The sequence below is a fragment of the Hippocampus comes genome, unplaced genomic scaffold (assembly GCF_001891065.2).
Source record: "Hippocampus comes isolate QL1 unplaced genomic scaffold, H_comes_QL1_v1.1 scaffold237, whole genome shotgun sequence".
Lineage (NCBI taxonomy): Eukaryota > Metazoa > Chordata > Actinopteri > Syngnathiformes > Syngnathidae > Hippocampus > Hippocampus comes.
The window spans coordinates 2,442,206-2,465,801 of NW_017806159.1; the positions used below are offsets into that span (position 1 = coordinate 2,442,206).

A 23,596-nucleotide genomic window follows, 5' to 3' on the forward strand; every position below is an offset into this window, starting at 1 on the left:
AAGGTATTGTTATCGAGCCGATAAAGCCCTATATTAAGGTATCGGGTACTCAAGGAATCTGCCAATACCAGTCACCAATACCAAAGGCAAAAAAACCCCAAAAACCATCAGATATCAAGTCCTCCTCACCAATTCTTGCGGCTATACTGCAGCGGTTAGACACTCGAGTTATCGGTACTCTGTATTGATGAGTACTCAAGAGTCAATACTTGTACAAGTATCAGTCTGAAAAAGTGGTATCAAATGTCTCTCTTGAGTACAATTTCATGCAACGCTACTCTTGTCTGACTATTATTAGTAGTACAATAACGACCGCTACATGATGCCTTTGAGTTAATGCCAACAGTGTTTTATGTACAGTAAGCTCAGTATGTTTGGATATTTTCTACTGCAAGCATACTTTAAACCAGTGTTTCCCAACCTTTATTGAGCCAAGGCACATATTTTACATAAGAAAAATCTCACAGTCCACCAAAATTCTCAAAAACGTCTATACAGGTACACAGATTACTCATGTACTGTAGCTATAATCTATTTAATCGTTTTGCCTGTCACGAAACATAAATTATAGATGTAGAAATAAATAAATGGAGTCAGTAAATATATAAAGCAAGCTTTCCCTGAGGACTTCAGTTTCGGATCTTCACTTAGCTTTATCGTTATTCAAGTGACATAGTGGACACTTACATTCCTCTCGTTATCCTTCCTCAGAAGGAGAGCGGTCATGGAGGCGCAGAGCATCAACACGGCACCGACGGAGAGAGCTACACCTCCATATCTCAGCAGCCGACCGGTCCCTGAGGGAGTTTTGACCTTTGTGGGTTTCAAAAGAACCAAGTGAGACACATCAGTCAGAACCTTCCATTTGTAATACCCATGGAGGCTGCAGTGTGTCTTACCCGATGTGCGAAAGGCCCAAAACCATCACTTTGTTGAATTTTTTGGTGTCCTTCCATTGTCGCCCTGCAACTCGTCCGTCCTGAAAACTCTGCTGCTTCTCTTTGGAGACTCGCGCTGCGCTGAGTGTCCTGGGACTGGCTGGCGACCAGTTCAGGGTGTAGTCCGCCTTTCGACCGCAGTCTGCTGGGATCGACTCCAGCACCTCCAGCGAGCCTGTACAGGATAATTCGTGCACATTTAAATGTCATTAATTTTATTGCAGTAGGGCGGCCATAAACGTGGAATGTTTTTGGGCCATTTCGAAAAAAATGAAATAAGTGTCATCACTGTGGAGGCGGGAAGCTTGTTTCAGTTTGTGTGCTCCAGTGTGATTAATGCTGCCTTTATCCTCTTAATAGTTTAATGAGCTCTGTGATCCGCAGCACTGCGTCTAGACTCACCACGCACAATCAAACACAAGCACAGGGCTTAATTCATTAAGGTGGCACTTCGAAAGCCAGCTCGGCGGTCGGGGCCAGTCACATGATCTCACCCATGCTTCAAATGGAGGAAAAAAAAAAACAAGAGGGGGAAAAAAAAAACAAACAGGGTAAGGGAGTCAAATATGCAGTGCTGCTGTTGCTTGGAAACAGATTGAACCTCATTTTCTGGATAATTGTTATGCTGGAAGGCAATCAGAAAGGTGATGGAGTTATTTGACCTTTGCAAAAAAAAAAATCTGCAATTGTGATGCGCATTTGATCAACAAGGCAGTATTTGCATGCAAATTGAAGGCGGCACACAGAATGACTATGACACTGTCTTATGCATGTTATCAGTTTAGCACAAGACACGTTTATGAGGTTATTTAGTTTATTTTCACAATCATTTTATGGGATTTCCAATGCAAAAAGTAATGAACTGTAATAGTCGGGAAATGGGCATTTTGAAAATGAATCATTACAGCAATAACACATTATGGATTTGTCATTATTCATCAGATGGGAATTAAGTCAAATATAAACCAAAAATTTGTTCATTACAACAATTTAATTTCATTCAAGTTTTGTCTTTTTTTTATATGCATTAAGATTTGGCAAAGAGCATTGCAGTCAATTATATTTTTGGGTGTAATTTTCATTTGATGAAGTAAATTAGATGGACCATCTTCCCTCTAAAATTTAGTAGGATTCTGTGAATTGATCACCGTTTTTGCCAATGCATGCATCCAGAAACAGCTTTTCTTGTCATATGTTTCAGAGTTTGCCCATGAACTGTGAATCTCATCGATATGTTTTATGTGTGTGAAGTAAGAAGTGGTTAACCCTGTCAATACATGTGAGAGAGAAATCGATATGTTTTTGTTTTAGCACTGACACCCCCATACACGATCAGCTTGGTTAAGTATAATCATGATTATGTGTTTTTAATTCTGTCATATAGGCTTGATGTCTCACGGCATATAAACTTGGATTACTCAGCGACAGCTTATCAGTACGTCGAGCTTTCGACAAGAGTGTCAGCTCTCTTCCGTGTGTTCTGCATCCAGCCCTGCTCTCTGTAGCTACTTTGTATTTTCATAGATTGACTTTTACTTTTCAATTTCAGTGTCATGTCATTTTCTGAGTCCTAATTCTGCTCGACATGTGACAGGCAAAAATATGAGACGCATGATGCGTGGGTCCTTTTGTTCGAGAGGCCACATCCTTGACTTGCTTCAAGTGCTGCCAACCCACTCTTTACCACAACATTCACTCAAGTCTTAAGGTAAGATTACTGTACGTAGTTATTTACACACTTCTCATGATTATTTGGTAGTATACAGAAAGTCAACAGTGACTTCATTGGGGGGTTTGGAACTTTGTTTTGTCAATTACATCGACATTTTGGCACATGATGTCAGCCATGTTTGAGGAATTTTAATGAGATTTCGATGAGTCTATTCTCAAGATTATTGAGTCGGTTTTTGTACAGAAAGTGTGACCATTGTTAAATTCACACATTTTTAAGGGTTTGGCAGTTTCTTTTGTCAAGGAATATTTCAACTTATTTAAATTCAAGGCCATCTTTATAGTCATTTTTTATTTTTTTTTTTTTTTTTTTTTTTTTTTTTTTTAATAATGTTGTCTTTACAATGCCATGTTTGAGGAGCATGTTTTTAAGAGGATTTAGTAGGATCTTATCCAGAAACTAACCTACTATAACACCTGTGTCAAACTCAAGGCCCGGGGGCCAGATCTGGCCCATCACATCATTTTATGTGGCCCGTGAAAGCAAATCAAACATCAAACACGACCATGATGCTTGCTAAAATCTCTCCCAAAATTTAACATTATCATATTTAATAAATTAGAGACATATTGTAAGCATTTTTTGTGACCAAACCCCTCATTACAGTAATTTAAACAATAGCTGAATAAACCGTGATTATTGACTTTTTTACATGGTTTCAGTCATAACGACCCTCCCAGGGAAACAGCGATTAAAATGTGGCCCACGACAAAAATGAGTTTGACACCCTTGCACTAAAATGACTGCGATACTGTCATGCACGGAGGTTTGGGGTTTATCATGTCATTCATGAAAATAAATTAATAATATTAATTCAAATGAATAATAATAATAATAATAATAATTCCATAATGAATGTTGTTAGTGTCGCCTGCCCATTTCTTCAGATGAGAATTCAGATTTTTTTTTTTTAAGACGAATTTGTGAATTTTGTGTCTTTTTTGGAACCACAGTGCCAATTATCAGTTAAAGACCATTGGGGACATTTTATATGGAAATGTTACAAATTAGTACGAGTTTGTGCTGGAATCGGTTTCCGTTCAGTGACGATGTGGGTGTGTATGGTTGTTCATCTCTGTGAGTGTCCTGGGACTGGCTGGCGACCAGTTCAGGGTGTAGTCCGCCTTTCGACCGCAGTCTGCTGGGATCGACTCCAGCACCTCCAGCGAGCCTGTACAGGATAATTCGTGCACATTTAAATGTCATTAATTTTATTGCAGTAGGGCGGCCATACATAAACGTGGAATGTTTTTGGGCCATTTCGAAAAAAATGAATGGATTTTTTTTTTTTTTTTTTTTAAGTCTAGATCTGATTGTGTAAATATCCCAGAAGACCATATTGACCAGTAGGACAAACATTCATTTTTCACTTTTTATTTGTGCAACAACGTGACCAAGAAAAAAAAATGTACCACTAACATTGTTCATATTGATTGTTTTTCACAGCAGAAAGAGCCCCTTGATGCCCCATGTCCCTTTTAAATAACACATGCTCTTGAAAAGTCTTAATAAAAGTCATCATAATTTACACTGAAGCCTTATGAAAAATATATTATTAATGTACAAAATTTTTGCATATTACACATGATCTTACACATAAAACAGGCCCACAGACAAATGACATACAACCAATCACAACACACGGTCGAGTCACTTAAGAGCTACTGTACAATGAAATGTTTTTAAGAGTTTGTGTACTCTGGAATGGAGATCTCATCAGTTTCCTGTATTCTGGCCGGTGTGGGCGGGCCAACGAGAATATAATCAAACTCCTGGTGTTGGACTTTTTCATACACGCTTTGCAGGCCATTGCCTTTGGGCACATGCGACGGATAGTAGTGTTCCCTCCTGCTGTCCCGGGGAAGCGAAGCTGTCTTGGAGAAGGTTGAGAGGTTGGACCCGGAGGCGATGCTTGTGTTGGGCCTGGTGGCTGACGGGCTCCAGCATCTGTCCGAGTGGCCCAGCACTTTGCACTCGCTCGTGCACGCCCACAGAGCTGCCGGGAGAACGACATTTATTGTTTGACCTTGATGCGAGATAATTGCCACAATGCCATGATGCTCACCGTTTGTGGGTGGCGAATCTTTTTTGTGCACGTCCCCACTTATGTCGGAATCGCTGTCGTTAAAGTCGCTGTCCCCTTTGCCGCTGTCCTTGCCGCTGATGTGAGGGTCTCTGGCTGAGATTGTTGTGAACGAATTACCCTTCCATATTGTTATTGGTCTGACGGCTTCCTTCCCGTAGCCGGGTAGAGTTGAGTAGCCCTGAAAGTTACAAGAGAGAAGAAATGAGCCCAGATGAATAGCAAGAAACATTTTCATTCCATCCAAAATCCAATGATTTAGCCAGTGTTAACCTCTTCAAGGTGACTGGTGAGCTGGAGTATATCTCAGTTGGGTAGACCCTGAACTGGTCCCCAGCTAATCACAATCCCATATCGAGACACATTTAACTTCACGGAAATCAGGCTAGTGAACCACGACCAGTCAGTGATCCCATGCATGCATTTACTTCACATCTTATGCTGTTCAGAGTCGAGGGGAAAACTGAGCCCGGACGAAAGGCGGCCTACACACTTGACTGCTCACCAGTCAATCATATACCGTCGAGACAGACACATTCATATTCAAACAGTCACTGAGTGGTAAGGCCGCCTACATCGAAGTTAGGCGAATGTACCACTGCACTATCCCATGACTGACTTACCTTTAATTTGCCCTCCATGACCCTGTTGTTGGGCTCAAAGCCACCTGCCGCCTGGTGCCTGTCCTCGCACGTCATCTCAGCAACATTGCTCGTGGCCACGGGCGGCTGCTCGGGGTAGGGGTGCGGCTCGAAGGCTTTGCCCATGTGGCCGGCGATCAGCGTGTCCACGCGAGCGCTTTCCACGCTCTCAGCCTTTTTGGGTGCCTCCTCTCTGTCATCGTAACCCTCTCTCGTCTCCTTCCTGCGACGGCTGCAAATGGTTGTGATGAGAATGATAGCCAGCAGGAGGAGGGAGCAGCTCCCTGCCAGGACGATGATAACGGCGACGGACGTGTCCCACTCAAACAGATAGTCGCCGCCGTCCTGATCGGATGAGGGCACACTGGGGACGGTGCCTTCTATGAAATTGAAGTGTATGATTGCAGTGGAGGTCAGTGAAGGGGAACCATTGTCGCTGACCGACACCACCACTTTGACGTTGTCCGTGAGGTCATACGTCAGCTGTCGGCTCACATGCACCTTCCCGGTGTCTTTGTCTACAGAGAAGCCCAGGAGCCCCCCCTCTGTGATCTTGTAGGACAACTGTGCGTTCAGGCCCTCGTCTGCATCTGTGGCCTTTATGCGTGTAACCAGGTAACCCGCAGGGGCGTCTTTAGGCAGGAAGACATCCGCAGAGCCTTTGTAAAGAGGCGGTTCGATGATCGAAGGCTCGTTGTCGTTCTGATCGACTATTTTTAACCGGATGACAGCCGTGCTCTGCAGCTGCGGAGAGCCGCCGTCGCTGGCTTGGACGTGCACATCCAACTGCCTCATGACTTCATAGTTGAAACTACGTAGGGCGTAAATGGACCCCGACACTGAATTGAGTGAGACAAAGGTGTTCACGGGAGACCCCATAATGAGACTGTCCACAAGTCTGTAGGTGATTTTACCATTGTGGGCCAAATCGGCGTCTGTCGCCTCCACGGTGGCCAGGTAGGCGCCCGGAGCGTTATTTTCCGCTACCGAAACCTCGTACACGGGCTTGGTGAAGTGCGGGGCATTGTCGTTCTCGTCGCTGATTCGGATAGTGTACTGGGTGATCTTTCTGAGAGGGGGTGACCCAAAGTCCTCGGCCATGACTGTGAGATTGTACTCACTGATTCTCTCGCGGTCTAAAGGGGCCGCCGTCACTATCATGTAACTGTCCTCGTAGGCTTGCCGTAGTTTGAAGTGTTCGTGGCCGTAGAGGGTGCAGTGGACCTGGCTGTTGACCCCGGAGTCCCGGTCCGAGGTGGTGACCAGGGCCACCAGGCTGTCCTTTTCCGCTGCCTCGCTAATGTGCGCCGTGCCTGTGGTGATGGAGGTCATGGGGGTGATGCTGATGCCCGGCGCATTGTCGTTGACGTCGCTGACGTGGATGACAATTTTGCATACCGAGGGGGTCGGGTTGGGGCCTAAGTCGGTGGCCTGCACGTCCAGCTCATACGTACGTTTGTTCTCAAAGTCTACCGGGCTCCTCAGAGTCAAGCGGCCCAATTTGGTATCCACGTGGAAAAGATCGCGGATCTGTTGCGAAACCTGTTTTCCGAAACCGTAGATGACTTCGCCGTTCGGACCCTCGTCAGCATCCACGGCGTTCAGGTCCAGTATCACGCTGCCGACCGGTGCATCCTCTGGCAAACTCACAGAGAAACTATTCTGATCAAAAACAGGACTGTTGTCATTAAAGTCCATCACTCGGACCGTTATCTTGGTTGAGGCGGACCTGGCCGGGTTGCCACCGTCTGTGGCCATCAGATCCAAAGAGAGCGACGTCTGGGTCTCCCTGTCGAGCTCTTTCATTAGAACCAATTCTGCATATTTTACCCCGTCCGCTCTCTGGAGCACATCGATGGTGAAGTGACTGTTAACAGAAATCTGATAGCTTTGGATGTAGTTGGAGCCCACGTCCGCGTCCACCGCCGGGTCCAGAGGAATATGAGAGCCCACGGCTGCGTTCTCGGAGATCTCCACCACAGACTCGGCGCTGGGAAACTCTGGGGAGTTGTCGTTGATGTCTTTTACCTCCACCTCGACGTGGATCAATCTGTAGCGCTCTTTGGAGAAATTCACCACGTCAAAAGTGACGAGACACTGTGGAGTGTGTCGGCACATTCTCTCGCGGTCCATCCGCTCGCCGACGCTCAGCTGGCCGTCGCTCTCTCTCACCCGGATGAACGAGTCATTAAACTGCCTCATCATCCTAAAATTGGTCCTGGAGGAGTGGGGCAGGCTCAAGGACATGTCCTTGGCCAGGTTTCCGATAACGGTGCCAGTCGCCTCCTCCTCATTGCACTGGTAGCGGATCGTATTCCCCTCGGTCCGAGCCAGAGAGGCGCATAGAAACGGATGAAAGGAGAGCACAAATATCCACCAGTGGTAATAAGTAATAAACAGCATATTGATAATATCCATCGGGATGGCAGAGACAGAAATCGATCCACCTCTGGAGCGAACCCGCCGCGCACTGACACTGAGAGCTCCGAGCGGACTGCGGGGAGAAAGTTACTTTGCGCCTTTACGCACACGCAGCAGCCAGTCACGGACACGCTTGTGACGCGACTCCGACACCTCCGAATCCTGCACTGGCGAGGTTTGGAGCGCTCGCCGTGCTAATAAGACCAAGTGTGGCCAATCCGCGTCTTTAGAATTATATATTTATATCGAAGAAACGCGTACATGCGAGCCTGTTGTTGGGGCGCAAGACGGCAATTTGAATACGAGCACAACCGTCGTGCGCCGCTTTGTGATAGTTTCGAGCGCCGTTTATCGCCTTGCTGCAGCTTTTATTTACTGGAGCAAAACACATTATTTCTCTCTTTTGCGGTGGCACTTATTGTCTTTAGCACCGTGTGTGTGTGTGTGTGTGCGTGTGTGCGTGTGCGGACACGCGCACGCCAATTACACGTCTCTCTGAAATTAAAACATTTGCATATTTGACCAAAATGACAAAAGAAATTAGTGGGGAGCTATCATGGTGGTTAATACCTTGCAAGCATGTCATATCAACCACCCCATATTTAAAACAAAAAACGAAGAAAGGAAAAAAAAAAGGACAGATACATTTTATTGAAGCGACAGTCACTCACAAGGCACTCATCAACAGAGAAATTCAATAGTGTGAGAAACCTCATAAAACCAATTTCTTTATATTCTCTATCTTTTACAATACAGTGCTATTTTTCTTCATTATAAAATATGTAACAAATATATTTGTTCCATATGGTTTGTGGCCGGAAAGGATAAATGGCATAACAATTAATTTCAGTCGGGAAAATCATAATTGAAAAAGCTTGTTATTTTGGCATAATGGTTTAATTGCACAAAACAAACAAACAAATGAACAAACTTCCTAACTTCTATTTTTTTAGTGTTCTGTTTTATTGAGTAGTTTGCTGAGCGAGTGTCTGACTTCTGACCTTAATTTTATGTACCACTAGGAGCAGCAGAGTCCACTGACCCCCAAGTTGCCATGGAAACAGCATAGTGGGCAGGACTGAAGTTTGTGACGTAACCATTCGAATGACGAGAGCTCTAGAAAATCATTTGGGATTTTTTGGGGTTTTTTTTCAGATTCATCAAAATGAGATTGTGGGCAACAAGTGCCGCAACCAAGTGGAGACTGTGGAGTGTAATACTGCAGCATCAGGAGCCAAAGCAAAGCCACACAGTAAGCATTCATGACTGTGTTTATATTTCTGTTATTACAAGCCATCAAACAGGTGTTTATCCACCCAAATTAAAGTAGCACTATCGGAAAAACATCCATGCAGGTACTTTTTCTAATATAAGGTTTAAAAATGACTACAGTCCTGTCAGGCTGAATAAGTATCGGGCAATGGAAGGTAGAAGCTATCCCTGCCGATTGCTGATTTTGGGCAAGTAGTGCGGAACATCTTGGATTGAAGCTCCGATACATGTTTTTATAATGTGGGAGTATGGTGTGTTCCCCCTTAAACACGTGAAGAACATGTGAACTAATACAGAGAAATGTCCAGACTGAGATTCAAACCCAGCGTCATTTTGTTGTGAGGCATCAGTGCCAAACACACAGTCCCCGTGACTACCCCTTGCACAGCGAAAGCTTCCAAAGCCTTCTTATGGTGGGGGGACTTCTACAGCTACGTATTCTTAAAGAAAGAAAACATGCATTTGAATAAAAGGTCAGGCAGGAAAAGTCAAAGGCCAGACAAAAGTTGTTCCTTTTTTTTTTTTCAAGTGCGCTTTGAAAACCTCTACATATTCACGGCTTGTTTGCACAGTGCAATATTTTTGTGAAAATGCTTGGGATACTGAATAATAGAATGCCAGACATTATGGTATATGATATAAAAAGGAAAAGTTATTTTATGAAACTACTCAAGGCTGGATTTACAAGGCACGTCCAAGTGCCCACATTGAATGCATTGAAATGATGCTTTTGGACCAATGCACAGTGGTACCTCTGCTTACGAACGTCTCTTCATACGAAATGTTCAAGTTACGAAATGCCTCAATGGTAAAATATTGTCTCTTGTTATGAAAGAAATTTCAAGTTACGAAAGGTAAAAATACAGTATGGGCGGCTAGTCGCAGTTTCCGAGTTTCCTGAATGCAACATACTTATAGCTGCTCTGCCATTGGCTACTACCGAGCATCATCCTGGAATCCCATTGGCTAAAAGGGACCTCTACCGTATTTGTCTATGTGAATAGAATAGATAGATAAATAGATACGTGTCTATACAACGTCCTCGTCATTCGCCTCTCGGGCCACGAGGTGTGCCGATAGTTTTACGTAAATGTGAATCACCCAGACAAAGTCGTCACCAGTCGGGCAATCGCTCACCATGCTGATGTTTGCCTTGGCCATTTTCGAAGGCTTGTTAAAGGCCGACAAAAGCCAACGTCCTTGGACTGGTTCGTGACAAAACGCCAGGCAAAAACCACTTCTGAGGGCGAACATGAACTAAAGAGGGCAAAAAAACGGCGAGGATGCAGTTAAAAGTTAAATGACCATCATTTTTATTTTTTTACTCTGTTCTTTGTTTTTTACATTGTGCACAACTCTCATTTAATGTGCAATCATCTAATTGTAACATGTATTGATTACATATTTTAATGCAGTTTTATGCTTAGAAAACATTTATGTCTGAATTTTGGGGGGGTCTTGGAACAGATTAGGGCATTTACATGGAAAATGCGTCTCTACTTACTAAATTTTCTTGTTAAGAAATTTCTTCCAGAACCAATTAATTTCATAAGTAGAGGTACCACTGTATTTCCATATACATTTCAAGTGGCACAAATCTCAGATGGCTGCGTTTACACTTTAGTTTGACATTGACCCACACACTCAAATTCCCGAATTGCGCCGAGGTTCAGTCAGGTCCATAAATGTCTTCTAAAAAAAACACCACCATAGATTTGAAATAGAACAAGCAAGACGGGCTTTAAAAGCAGGATTGGAGTTTTCATTTTAGGGCATTACATTCAAATCAGGTGAATGCTGTCGGAAGATGTGCCTCCCATTCCTTCAGAGACAAAAAAGTAATGGAACAAATTAATAATCATAAAGCAACTTGGTAACAAAAGCCGGTGTCTCCATTGGCCCAGCAGTATATGGATCGGGGTGTCCAGTCGCACAGAGCTGCCATCGCAAAAGGGCAAATTTCAGCAATTCAAAAAATAGGGTATGGAAAGTGGAATACAATTCTTGATCCTTTGGGTATGTTACAGTCATTTTTCTAGAACACAGAAATGCACGTCTCGTGACAACGAAACATCATTCACACATCGTTCCCACATCGGATGTGATAGTCTTCCATGCGCATGTACTTATTCGGTACTAACCGCTGAATCCAAACCCAATAATTAGCAGTGCAGGTACAATGCTGCAGCGTCAGTGGGTAAGCGGTTGACCAAAACGGCATGTTGGAAATGGCAAAAAAAATAAAAATAAATTGGGTTTGGAAGATTTGCTCACTATCTGCTAAACTGGCAGAATGTTACCCTGCCAGTAATTCATTGAAGTTACCCAACATCATTTCTTAACAAGGTGTTTCACCTTTTTTTTTTTAATTCTCAATTGTGCTAATGCTGAAGCTGATTTTTTTTAGGTTAGCTTTTTACTTATATAAGTGTTCATAAATAGGACACACAAGCTCAGGTCATGTTTTAAAGTGTACACCATCATGTCTGGGAAATGCACAGATATTCTGTCAAATATTTTTCACTCTACGTCCTCCATGTTTTGTTTTCATCATTTTGTACTTATGTCAGAGATATGAGCTGAAAGGAATGACAAACAATAAGCATTTTTTTTTTTTTTACCCCTTCAGCCTCAGCTTATTTGCCGCCCATCTTTATTCACGCATCTTTATTTTCGCCACGTCAAAATCTTCGTCTGCTATACATCTTAATGAAAAGATGTTGAGGATGACAGATTGTGTCCATTTGGCTGCGAGTGATCCGCCATCAGTCACGGCGCGTGCACACTCACCACGTAAGACAAAGACTTTGACAATAATGAAGTGAAACATCGGGAAAAGCCCAGAGAGGCACAGTGAAGTGGAAGAGGATGCAGCTGACAGCCGTGTGTAGGAGCCGCGTTAGGCTCGCAATCTTCATGTTCCTCAAAGAAAATATCACACTGGGAATAAAAATGTTTGTGAAAAGCATTTCACAGCAGCGCAGTACTACGCAGAATGTCATTAATTTATCACCAGCCTGTACTACAGAGGGTTGGGATGTATATATTATTTTTAAAAGGGGACTCAAGTGTCATTCTTCGATAGTATATTTGTTGAGACTGAATCGACAGCGCCTCTGCTGGCTGCAACCAAGTAATGCACTCTATTTTGGCGTATAATCAACAATCAACTCCACCCAACCAGCAGAATTCTGAAAAGCTAAAAGTTTTTGCTTGACTATATTAGGAATTCACCAGCGCAGATCTAGATTTGTCATACTGCCATACAAGCGTGAAATTAAGTCAAATGCATTCAAGATCAGTACGTTAACACAAATAAACAGTCTTAACCTTCACGACTCATTACAACGTGAAGGTAATGTTGGAGTCGTTTTATAACAATTACTGATTCCTGTCACACAAATGCTTTCAGTGTTGATGTTACTTTTCTTCTCCTCCCGTGTTGTTCAAAAACACCTCTCGTTGACATTTGGGCCGTCTTTCTGGATAAAAAAAAAAAAAAAAAAAACGAAGAAAAGTGATATTAGGTGGGAAATTCTTTCTATGTCACTATACCACACAGGGAAGCAACCAAGAATTATCTGCTTTGTTCATTTCTTGCAGGAAACAGGAGATATAGATATAGTACTGTACAGAGCAGGCACACAAGGTCTTCTGACACTTGAACAGCCACTTCGCTTATAACAGTCCCTGACAGTTTGAAGAGAACTTGAGGGAATAACCTTTAGCAATGAACTACACGCTTCTAAAGACAAAAACCTGATCTGATCATGTGCCACTGGTTCAATTTCAGATTGGTGTGACATGTCAGAGGTTTCATGGTATGGGCGAAGCTACTTTCTGTACGCCTTTAAAATGAGTTTTGAGTCTGATCCTGAGTAGAAGTTAATTAATTTGTCCATAGGGAAGCTTCACATTAAATTTAATCAAAATGTGATCAAAGTTATAATGGAAAATAAAGAACAGTGCGCACACATGCTCAGGAAAAAACGCGAGCTCCTCAGTTGTTGGAGGTAATTTTGTGAAGCTTAACAATGGGCAAACATTAAGAGGTGATGATATTGTCATGTTTTATATTGAGTGCATTCGCTCTACAGCACTGAGGACACGTGTCGTACAAACATATTATTCTCACCCTGAACCCACACTCCTTCCACATCACATGAGTTTATCTCCAAATGAACTAGTGGATGTTTGATACAACGAGACAGCTCCAAGGGCTGACTGAAGCCACAGTGTGTTAAAAGCTGGCAACTGATCGTATTTTGAGAACTGGCTAACTATTGAAAAAATACAAAACTCTCATTTTGTTTTGTTTCCTTTTGCTTCACTATCACAGATGTCCTTCAAGGTGAGCTGTCCTTGCATCATGCTCTTGAAAACACAATGAAGACGCTGGCCCACAGCATCTACAGTTAATTCCTCTGCAAGTTGAAAGAAAATACAAATGCACACCAGGAAGGAGCATTGTGTTTTTGAAAAGTGATTCGATGGATGAAAACAAAACAAAACAAAAATCACATTTAAAGCACATAAAATAGGTTAGAGGTACTGTATTTTCCACACTATAAGGCGCTTCGGAGTGTAAGGCACCCCTTCAATGAATGCCCTATTTTAAAACTGTTATCATATATAGGGCGCACCGCTTCGTAAGGTAAATTGAATAGAAACTACGATAGTGGCTGTAGTTGCATTATGCATCCACAAGATGGAGCTACGCTCAAGGGAATACAATAGAGTACAATACAGCTTTAGTTATATAGAGCTTTCACAACCGCTGCAGCTGTAACAACGCGCTTCACAGAACATTTATAATACTACGTCCAACAAATCAGAATATTGATCCATATATAAAGCGCATCGGATTATAAGGCGCACTGTCAACTTTTGAGAAAATTAAATGCTTTTAGGGCCAATTTATAGTGCGGAAAAATGCGGTATTCACTCCCATTCCTGTGTTAGTTTCTTTTGCTGTACAGGCGGGGCAGACCTGATTTTGCCAAGATTGACCTGTGAAAGGCAGCATGGTGCTCGCTATGCGTACAGTAAATGCTTTGCTTCAAATAGCTGGCAGGACTTTGCCCCCCATGAGAGCAATATCCATTTAACAAATACATTTTTTTTAAACAAAAAACACTTTTTTTGTTGTTTGCTGTTAAGCGTCATCCATCTGTCTAATATATGGTTCACATTTGGCAGCAAGGACTTTTCAAGGTAAGTCTTCTTTGAGGCTATTTCTTATACATTGGATAGATATTCCTCTCAATTAAAGTTGCTTCGTGAAACTTCATTCAAGGACTGAACTTTCTCGAAATCACAGGCTCTCAAGCCAGTTTGCCAAGGTCATGTCCACCACCGCAAAAGTCAATTTTCACCAGGATCGACACGCCTGCCAAATATTGTGAGGGAAATAAAGCAAAGCAAAGTAAGCACTGAAGAAACAAAACAATTTTACGCTGCACGCTTGGACCTTTAATTACGGGTAGTAGCCTGCAAACAAATGTTAGTCAGAAAGCCTATGACTTTTTTTTCCTATTTTTCTGTCTAATTCGGCATCCTCATTACAGCTGCGGGTCAGCTGGACCTATCCCAGCACCCTAAACTGGCTGCAAGTCAATCTCAGGGTTCGTACCGTATAAACACCCAGCCATTCACACAAGCGTGTTTTGCGAATGTGGCGGTTAGCAATGGGAGAGAGTATAGAAACAACACACAGTAGGGCCAGTGCGTCTGTTCAAACCCCGAGCCTCAGAATTTGCAAGGCAGCCGTGCTAGCCACTATAGCACTCACTGTGCGGCCAACTGTCATTCCGTACATGAAAAACAAATCCTATGAAAGCGACCTGCAATAGCAAGAGCTTAATGTAATGTACTTTTAATGACGTAAATGAAAGAGCAGAGTGCATTGCGGATGGCTCATTAAACAGGCTGATAGATACTCGCTGCTTGTTTCACCGCCATTTAAAGGCGTACGTTACGTAGGCTGGTTTTTATTTTAATGAGAACAGAGGTGATTATAGCTGCGGCGTAGGCGTTCTTTTTCTATGGATTACATTGAACCGGGTCAAACGGCGCCGGCGCTCGATGGATTATCACACAACAATAGAGCATTAGTTTTATTTATTTATTTTTTATTTTACCGGCACCCCAAAGTAGTTGTGTGTGTATGTGAATTTACGATGACTGCATGACTGTTTCAGGATGAGGAGAAGCCGTTTAGCAGCTGGTGGTGTAAAAACGCAGACTTTGGCGCGAGACTTATTTGCGTATTTAGTTTTGGACTCTTGTTGATCTAAAATGCAGTATTTTTTTTTTTTTTATGCTATGATGTTCAAGATGAATTGTGACTCAGTCTGACAGAAGCAATAATTACAGTGTGGGGAGCAAACACTTAACATAAATCATTAACCAAGTGAATGACTATTTTTTTTTCTTACATTCTGTATGCTGCATTATACATTAGGCTTCATTATGATCACTGAAAGCATTTATCCAAATGTTTAGATTGTTCCTGGGAGAGTGATCCATCATGAAAATGAAGCGTGACACAAATGGAAAAAATTGTGCCAGTACTTGCAATGATCATTCTTATTTAATTGCACTGCTTGTCGCTCTTTCCTTGAAAGTTAGTCCGATCACGACACATCACCGAGCTAGTTAGGGAGCTACGCAGCTAATGGAAAATGTAGGCTAATAAAGAAAGAAAGAAAGAAAAAAAAAAGATCTTTGAAATATCCAGTTGGCCCACAGACACAATTCCACATTTAATAGGATTGTAAACGCATTCTGTTTCAAGGGGTTTGCCTTTGCATTTAGAGTTGTCTAATCACAGTGGTCCGTAAAATGCCTGAAGAAACGCCGTGATCGTCTGCGCTTGTGGAGGGCACTCTGCTGCACGCTCTCTCACTGCGATTAGAACTCAGCGGCATATTACAGTGCAGGGGCTCAATTGAATATCGCTCCGTTGGGAGCCCGCTCGCTTTAAAGAACTCAATATGCTGGCTCTTTGTGGCGCCATAATGCTTTCCTTTTGCACATCTGTCTCCCACTTACGTGCCTCTGCATGGGCCTTCAATACTACCTCTTTTCTATATGTTTTATAATCCTTTATAGTGTTCATGGTAAGGTTTTCAATGTCTATTGTGTGGTGCAGCTATATGGTAAATGCCAATCTTTTATTTATTTGTACAATGAAAATCCGATAAAAACTCACCTCGGTATATACGTAATGATCACTGTCGAAGAATTTCAGATCACCTTATGTGCACCTTATATGCGTTGCTCTTCATATATTGCGTCGTGCAAAGCTGCACCCGGCTCATTGGAGAGCAATTAGGTCTTTATTTTGTTTTTCTTGCTGGAGGAAACGGCAACATGGTCTCGAAAGGAGCCGAGACTCGAGGCCATGGAGCCCGAGCAGCAAATAACATACAGAATAGCTAAATTAATAAGCATCTGGCTTGTTTTCGTGCAACGTCTGTTTCTCCCAACTTTGAACAACAACTCAACTTTAAACATCAAAAGCTTTCCACTCGCTCTACCACAGTGGGACATCCAGAATTGACCTCAGTCTGTCTCTCGATGCCGTTTGACTTGAGTGTTGTTGTTGTAATTACTGGTAAAACATAAAATGACATATGGGGCTGCATGGTGGTACAGTGGTTCGTTTGTCTGAATCACAGTTCCATGGGTTCCAGGTTCCCTCCCTGGCTCCTGCTTTTCTGTGTAGGATTTGCGTGTTTTCTTCACCGTTGCGTGAGTTTTCGCCGGGTACTCCATTCTCCTCCCACAATCCAAAAACATCCATGTTAGGTTCACTAAAAACTCAGAATTGTCCGTTTGGTTGAAAGTGAATGCTTGCTTGAGCTGGACTCGAATTAGGTACCTCGGCACTGTGAGGTCGACGTGCTAACCACTTAGGTGGGAAATTCTTTCTATGTCACTATACCACACAGGGAAGCAACCAAGAATTATCTGCTTTGTTCATTTCTTGCAGGAAACAGGAGATATAGATATAGTACTGTACAGAGCAGGCACACAAGGTCTTCTGACACTTGAACAGCCACTTCGCTTATAACAGTCCCTGACAGTTTGAAGAGAACTTGAGGGAATAACCTTTAGCAATGAACTACACGCTTCTAAAGACAAAAACCTGATCTGATCATGTGCCACTGGTTCAATTTCAGATTGGTGTGACATGTCAGAGGTTTCATGGTATGGGCGAAGCTACTTTCTGTACGCCTTTAAAATGAGTTTTGAGTCTGATCCTGAGTAGAAGTTAATTAATTTGTCCATAGGGAAGCTTCACATTAAATTTAATCAAAATGTGATCAAAGTTATAATGGAAAATAAAGAACAGTGCGCACACATGCTCAGGAAAAAACGCGAGCTCCTCAGTTGTTGGAGGTAATTTTGTGAAGCTTAACAATGGGCAAACATTAAGAGGTGATGATATTGTCATGTTTTATATTGAGTGCATTCGCTCTACAGCACTGAGGACACGTGTCGTACAAACATATTATTCTCACCCTGAACCCACACTCCTTCCACATCACATGAGTTTATCTCCAAATGAACTAGTGGATGTTTGATACAACGAGACAGCTCCAAGGGCTGACTGAAGCCACAGTGTGTTAAAAGCTGGCAACTGATCGTATTTTGAGAACTGGCTAACTATTGAAAAAATACAAAACTCTCATTTTGTTTTGTTTCCTTTTGCTTCACTATCACAGATGTCCTTCAAGGTGAGCTGTCCTTGCATCATGCTCTTGAAAACACAATGAAGACGCTGGCCCACAGCATCTACAGTTAATTCCTCTGCAAGTTGAAAGAAAATACAAATGCACACCAGGAAGGAGCATTGTGTTTTTGAAAAGTGATTCGATGGATGAAAACAAAACAAAACAAAAATCACATTTAAAGCACATAAAATAGGTTAGAGGTACTGTATTTTCCACACTATAAGGCGCTTCGGAGTGTAAGGCACCCCTTCAATGAATGCCCTATTTTAAAACTGTTATCATATATAGGGCGCACCGCTTCGTAAGGTAAATTGAATAGAAACTACGATAGTGGCTGTAGTTGCATTATGCATCCACAAGATGGAGCTACGCTCAAGGGAATACAATAGAGTACAATACAGCTTTAGTTATATAGAGCTTTCACAACCGCTGCAGCTGTAACAACGCGCTTCACAGAACATTTATAATACTACGTCCAACAAATCAGAATATTGATCCATCTCTTTTAAAATCAATTTTTGCTTATTATTTGTTCATTACAACATTAAAACAGTTTTTGGGGGAATATTTGACTTTTGTTTCTGTTTTGTGGAACAAATACAAAAGGACAAAGTATCGTAACACGTCAAATGCTCTGACAAAAATTCATATCTTTTTGGTACAAGTATTAAGTAGAGTCGTTTATTATATATTTTTTCATTTTTTTGGTCCTTGGAATTGTCTTGTGCCACATATCGGAATCCGCATCGGCCTTAAATAAATCTATATCAGCCGGCCTCTAGTTGTTTATCTATTTGTGCCTGCAATGGGCCACATACACAGCAACACATTTAGCATTTCCACTGGAAAGGTCAGATGGCAAAACAGTTTCCAGTGTCAATAAGTTACAAGATACTAGGACACCAAAGTCACCCAAAGTCAGCTACCAGCTAACTGGTGACCCCGATGAGGACAGGCGCTACCCAGAAGAACTAGACAGGAAACTACATCGGAAACACTGTAATACAAAGTGATTTAGTTTGTTTCCGCCTCCCAGCGTAAAAACTGCCAATTAACCACGAGCATAAGAAAATTACAACAAAATTCAATCGAGACAACTCACCAATTGAAGGTGAATGGGAAGGTGTTTGCAGAATCACTTAGTAGCCTTTTACAGGGATTTAACTGAGGCTTTGATGTCTGAGTAATTATAGTATGTTACTCATATTGTACAAAGTACGCAGCAACTACAAGTCCTTCCCAATATTGTTCCATTCACGATTCTATATGCTTAGTGTTCCACTTTCTATGGTGACAAGATAAAAAAAAAAAAAAAATCCACTAGATTTCATTTTTATGATGTACACTTGACCTCTCATACTCTTTATGATAATGGTTTGAACTTCAGGTTTTGTTCGACTGTAAATCGCTACATGACTATTGTGTGTCTTGCTAACGAGGCGTCTTTTCATTGGTGGGGTTTTTTTTTTTTTTTGGATGTAAATTCTTCCTTGCCCCCTTTCTCAATCTTCAAACAACACACGTCTGCAACAGAGTTTAATGGAGCAAATCACTTTTTATTTGCAGTTGCCATGTCGACCAGTAACATAAAAACGGTGCATAAAGGAGTTAATGGAGATTTATTATGGATTTTTCTTTATAACATTTCCCTGGTGGCTTGATAAAAAAACATTCCTCAATATTTTCTGACAAATCTGCTGTTTTTTGCTCAGGGCAAAGCCATGTCTAATATAAAAAGATCGTGTTGCTGCTCCCTTGTGGCATCTTTAGCAATGTCATGTGTAATAGAAAACAAAATGCCACTTTTTTGTGGCATTTATAGAAAATTCTAAACCCTTTTGAGTCATCGTCAGTTACTCCTGGATTTTCGCGAGTCAAGAATTTACACAGATTTACTCAGAAAAAAAATCCCTTCGGCAAAAATGCCATTAGGTTCAAAATATCTCACTCACTCCACCGACTGTTACAGCTAACATATGATTTTTGTTCGCTGACAGTATTTGAAAAGAAGTCCCATGTCAACAAGTCGTAGAATAGGTCACAAAATAATTTTAGTTTTTTTTTTTGTTTTTTTTTTTTGATTGTGACAATGTGATTTATTGATATTGATTGTTTTTTATTTTTTTTAATGATTCAGAAAAGCAGTTTTCATTTTAATTCTTAACTGTCTCATCTTGGAAGAATTTTACTTTTCTGATTCCACTGTTTATAAAAACGTTTATATCCTTGTTGTTTCAAAACTAGTGTATTGTATCACCTCCCCCACTTCCCGGATTTTTTTTTCTTCTACTAGTCTCCTACTTAGCCAAGCCTCAATACATCCAGTGTTTTGAAAACACGAGAGCCATTGTTTTTCGCCATTTGGTTTTGTAAAACATCATTATGACAACCAGGGCTGCTCAAGTTTAAACAAAAATAACGTCGCAGCACTTAACCATATTGTCTGTGAATATAACAAAGATGTGTTTGTGAATTCTAACAGCACAGGTGTTGTCACCTTTCTTTCTTTTTTTTTTTTTTTTTTTTACTGCTAATTAACTGCTATCTTACCCGTGGTCGCTTGTGTCAGCATCCATAAAGAAGAACTTAAATATGGTAGCAAAGAATGCCAAACTCTGTGATCTATCTCCGAAACAAAAAAGGCATGCAGCGACCAGTGAAAATATTGTTCTGCATTCATTCAACAGAAATATTTGGGCCCTATTTTGTATCCGGGAATGGAAAAAAAAAGGTCACATCCCCCCGCCACCATTGCTATTTCCTTTGTATTTGAGTTGCATCGATCTGGTGGGGGCATTATTCCTTATTGTACTCTCACATGAGGATTTTACCATCTCGTGACAACTCGTTAAAGGTTAAAAAACCTGCTTTACTTAAGTCAACACTTTTTTTTTTTTTTTTTTTATGAACATTCCATGTGCATTTTACATGCCAAGGGCATGGATTGGGACATTAAAATTCAATGGCGCTTATAAGGAACGGGGGCGAAAGAAGGTTTTGCACAGTCAACGCAAACATGATACACTGCCAAATTGCCATAGCTTATTATGGGCTGTTGAAGTCGTCTCTTCAAAACATGCGTTTAAATATGGACTGTGAAATCTCCGATGGCTTCGCATCCCAGAGGCAACATCAGATCTTTTTGTTCTGAAGATACACTCGGCTGATTAATTCACACATCAAAACAAAACTGCAGTTTTTTTCTTCAGATTTTTTTTTCTTTCTTTTTTTTTTTTTGGACTAAAGCCTCCAACGTCACACGGGGGATTCAAACCCCATCGGAAGTCTTAAACTCAGAAAGAAGCCGACGTTATGTTTTATTGATTCCTCTCCAGGAGTTTGGAGACAATAAAAGATGGGGGATAGTTTTTTTTTTTTTTCTGTGTTAGTATGGAGAACCGTGTTGCGGTGTTCAAGATGTCTCTCCAGACATGTCCCGTAGCTGCCATAAACAATCTTATCGGAGGAACAAAACAAGCCTAGCATGTATTACAGCTAGCGGGGCCCTTTGCTAGCTGTGAACGACAGATGCTCTGTAACGATTGTAGCAATTACTCTCGAAAATGTCATGAATCTTGCGACAGTATGGTGACATATAGCGACAAAGTCTACCCAAGAGACGAGGATGATGGATAAGTCAAACAACACTTTACAGGGGTTCCACAGTTTATGACTGTCCCGACATACGGTGGGCTTAAGTATACAAACTGTTTGTGGTGTAACAATATGTTGTCACTGTCACCCGGCACAAGAAGGCAGACTAGTTAATTACATTTGTTTTATATTGATTCCCCAAAAGTATTTTTTTTGTACACATCAAATACACACATAAAGTAAGTGTATTCGGTTTACAGATAAAATTTCAGGATGGACATAAAAATGCAATATACTGTTATAACATTTACAGATAAAGTTAATTTGACCTTCTCTAAACTCTTGAATTCACATATCCTTTCTCGGTGCTTTTTGCATAACTGGCTCTTCCCTAATGTGGAACTGAATAGCGATATTCATAACAGGTCTTTGATCCATTTAAAAATCCAAGGACGTGCCCTTCTGTGCCTTTCTGGGAATCTTCTAGTGTCACTCGAAGCTCAGTGGCCACTTTCGTCTTAGAAGCTTCGCAAAACGCTGATCAATTGTTATATTGGGTGAAGGATGTCAAAATGTGACCAGCCTGATGAAAAGGACTGTTTCATACCAATTACAAATGAGCCAGGGTTTTTATTCATGGCTCGCATGCCTGTTGTGAATTTTGCCATTCGGCAGTTGTCCAAAAAAAAATGGAACCATTGAACAGTTAAACATGTCGAGAAGGTCAAATTACGTTAAAGTGGAATGTTTTTTTTTTTTTGTATTTTAGGATCATCCAGAAATGTTACCCCAAATCTCAGTATCACAAAAGTTTTGTCTGTCTTGCAGTGTATTTAAATCAATTCTGACTTTCCCGCCGTGTCACACATACGTACACATTTGTGCTGTACGCCTAAAGTTTCACATTTGCAAAGCACTTTCCGATATTTAACATGACTTGACTGAATAATGCAAGTCCACGTTTTCTGTCCAGAGCCACGATTATTTTAATACAGTCACTCCCTCCACCAAGGTGATAACAGATAGGCCCTAGAGGCGCGGGGAATGGGCCCAGGGAAAAAAAAAAAGTCCCATTACACAGTCTGTTAAAGCTTGGCTTTTCCTTTTTTTATTTCTCGTTCCCCATTCACACCATTTCTGCTAAAGTGTCTGTTGTGATGTATAAGACAGCAACAAATGTTTTCAACACAACGCTGCAGAAGAAGTGGGCGCTGGACATTCAACATTACTCACCTGTCCTGGCTTTCCATGATCCCCTTTTAGGTCCGGTACACATATAAAGACAATCGAACAGTTTTGGTACTGATTTTTTTTTTCGCCATCCCAACCAAGGACGTCAAACGCCCAACTAAGTTAAATCATATCGTAGAATTTCCTATGAGATTATGTGAGGTGTGGATGAGTGGATTTGTCTCGATAATAAGGTCCAAAACAGGTCAGGCCAGACAGTGTTAAAATATTAAACGTGTTGAATACTTACAACCAAAACTCTTCATATGTTTGAATCTGTGAATTGTTGACGTGAAATGGAATGTAGCGCCCTGACTGACAAACAAGGAAGCCAAAAATTGATGCATAGTTACATATTGCGGGTTTCAACCAATTCTCAACGGGTTTGTGATGCGAAAAAAGACTACATGACGGTCAAAATGGCATATGCCAGGTGTCCAAGTCAAGGCCCGGGGGCCAGATCTGGCCCGCCACATCATTTTATGTTGCCCCCGGGCATCCAAACTGATTGTGGTGTAACAATATGTTGTCACTGTCACCCGGCACAAGAAGGCAGACTAGTTAATTACATTTGTTTTATATTGATTCCCCAAAAGTATTTTTTTTGTACACATCAAATACACACATAAAGTAAGTGTATTCGGTTTACAGATAAAATTTCAGGATGGACATAAAAATGCAATATACTGTTATAACATTTACAGATAAAGTTAATTTGACCTTCTCTAAACTCTTGAATTCACATATCCTTTCTCGGTGCTTTTTGCATAACTGGCTCTTCCCTAATGTGGAACTGAATAGCGATATTCATAACAGGTCTTTGATCCATTTAAAAATCCAAGGACGTGCCCTTCTGTGCCTTTCTGGGAATCTTCTAGTGTCACTCGAAGCTCAGTGGCCACTTTCGTCTTAGAAGCTTCGCAAAACGCTGATCAATTGTTATA

General features: G+C 41.5%; 1 protein-coding gene and 1 long non-coding RNA gene across 2 annotated transcripts; one reads left to right on the forward strand and one right to left on the reverse strand.

Annotated features, from left to right (window-relative positions):
* The first annotated feature begins 2,535 nt into the window (after positions 1–2,535).
* Positions 2,536–13,498, forward strand: LOC109531192 (uncharacterized). Its single transcript, XR_002171129.1, has 3 exons — positions 2,536–2,646; positions 8,971–9,067; positions 13,427–13,498. It is a non-coding gene; the product is annotated as an uncharacterized LOC109531192 (long non-coding RNA).
* LOC109531191 (protocadherin 8) lies at positions 4,036–7,998 on the reverse strand. The gene is made up of 3 exons (XM_019895341.1): positions 5,377–7,998; positions 4,736–4,934; positions 4,036–4,666 (listed from the first exon to the last, which is right to left on the reverse strand). The coding sequence occupies exons 1-3, from the start codon at positions 7,810–7,812 to the stop codon at positions 4,353–4,355; spliced, it is 2,949 nt and encodes a 982-aa protein (XP_019750900.1). The 5' UTR covers positions 7,813–7,998; the 3' UTR covers positions 4,036–4,352.
* Positions 13,499–23,596: the final 10,098 nt, after the last annotated feature.